General features: G+C 44.5%; 1 protein-coding gene across 1 annotated transcript in view; it reads left to right on the forward strand.

The window, feature by feature from the left end:
* The first annotated feature begins 428 nt into the window (after positions 1-428).
* The window catches only part of NEK11 (NIMA related kinase 11), a 220,196-nt gene continuing 219,243 nt past the window's right edge, over positions 429-1,381 (forward strand). The window contains exon 1 of the mRNA XM_049766089.1: positions 429-616. Coding sequence (XP_049622046.1) covers positions 447-616 — 170 coding nt within the window. The 5' untranslated portion in view covers positions 429-446. The remainder of the gene's footprint in view (positions 617-1,381) is intronic.

Genomic DNA, 1,381 nt, shown 5'->3' on the forward strand with positions numbered 1-1,381 from the left:
ACCATATGGGATGCCAAGATTTGAACCACCATCCTTCTGCATGCAAGGCAAACGCCTTACTTCCATGCTATCTCTCAGGTCCAAGTTTTTATTTTTATGTGAGTAGACTCAGAGGAATTAGACAAAGGATATTACACCTGGTCATACTGGGCTTGCTTTTGGCTCTGCATTCAGGGATCATTTGGGTTGTCTTGGGGAGCCAGCTGAGGTATCAGGAATTGAATCTGGGTATGCTCTGTGCATAGCAAGAACCCCTGTTGCACTACTTCTCTGACCCAGCTTGCTCTTTTTATTATGAATAGCTCAACCTTTTACAGACAGATCTGATCTATAAACTTTTCCTCTTTAAGGCTTTGGTTGATGTTAACTGAATGACATGGACAGTCCTTAAGGAGACTTGGATGCTAAGTTTCAATGCCCAGATCTGTTCCCTCCTGTTTGGAGCAATGATAAAATTTCAGGAAGCTGCTAAATGTGTGAGAGGATCCACAGCTGTCTCTGCTGATCCAAAGACCTTGATTGCGAGAAGATACCTGCTTCAGCAGAAACTTGGCAGTGGGAGTTTTGGAACTGTCTATCTGGTGGTAGACAAAAAAGCCAAACCTGGAGAGGAACTGTAAGTATGAAACACTTCATAGGACTCTTCAATTTGGCTACCTAGGTGTGCAGATTTTAGAGCTACTCTTCTTGGAGAACCTCTTAAAGTTCTGAAGGCATTTGGCATACAGTAAAATGTAGGTTACCAGGAGAAGTGAAACAAGGGAAGATTGTTGGCAAATAAAATGTTCCTGCACACCAGAATCTCAGTGATAAAGTCACTTCCACTTTCGCTTGACTGGGGGGAAAATTATGACAGTACTCTAGAAATGGTAGGAGGGGCTGGAGTAGTAGCATAAGTGGTAGGGCATTTGCCTTGTATGTGCTAACCTAGAACAGGCCACGGCTCGATCCCCTGGAGTCCCATATGGTCCCCCAAGCCAGGAGAGATTTATGATCACATAGCCAGGAGTAACCCCTGAGTGTCACCTGGTGTGGCCAAAAACAAACAAAAAATTAAAATAAAAAAAATGGTGGGGCTGGAGTGATAGCACACTGGGTAGGGTATTTACCTTGCATGAGACTAACTCAGAGCTCAAGAGTTACATAATTGGGGCCGGAGAGATAGCACAGAGGTAGGGCGTTTGCCTTGTATTTAGAAGGACGGTGGTTTGAATCCCAGTATCTCATATGATCCCCAGAGCCTGCCAGGAGCGATTTCTAAGCATAGAGCCAGAAGTAAACCCTGAGCGCTGCCAGGTGTGAACCAAAAACCAAAACCAAACAAGAGTTACATGATTACTCCTAGTTCTGCACTCAGGAATTAGTCCTGGTGAGCTTTGGG

Source organism: Suncus etruscus, chromosome 20, assembly GCF_024139225.1.
Source record: "Suncus etruscus isolate mSunEtr1 chromosome 20, mSunEtr1.pri.cur, whole genome shotgun sequence".
Lineage (NCBI taxonomy): Eukaryota > Metazoa > Chordata > Mammalia > Eulipotyphla > Soricidae > Suncus > Suncus etruscus.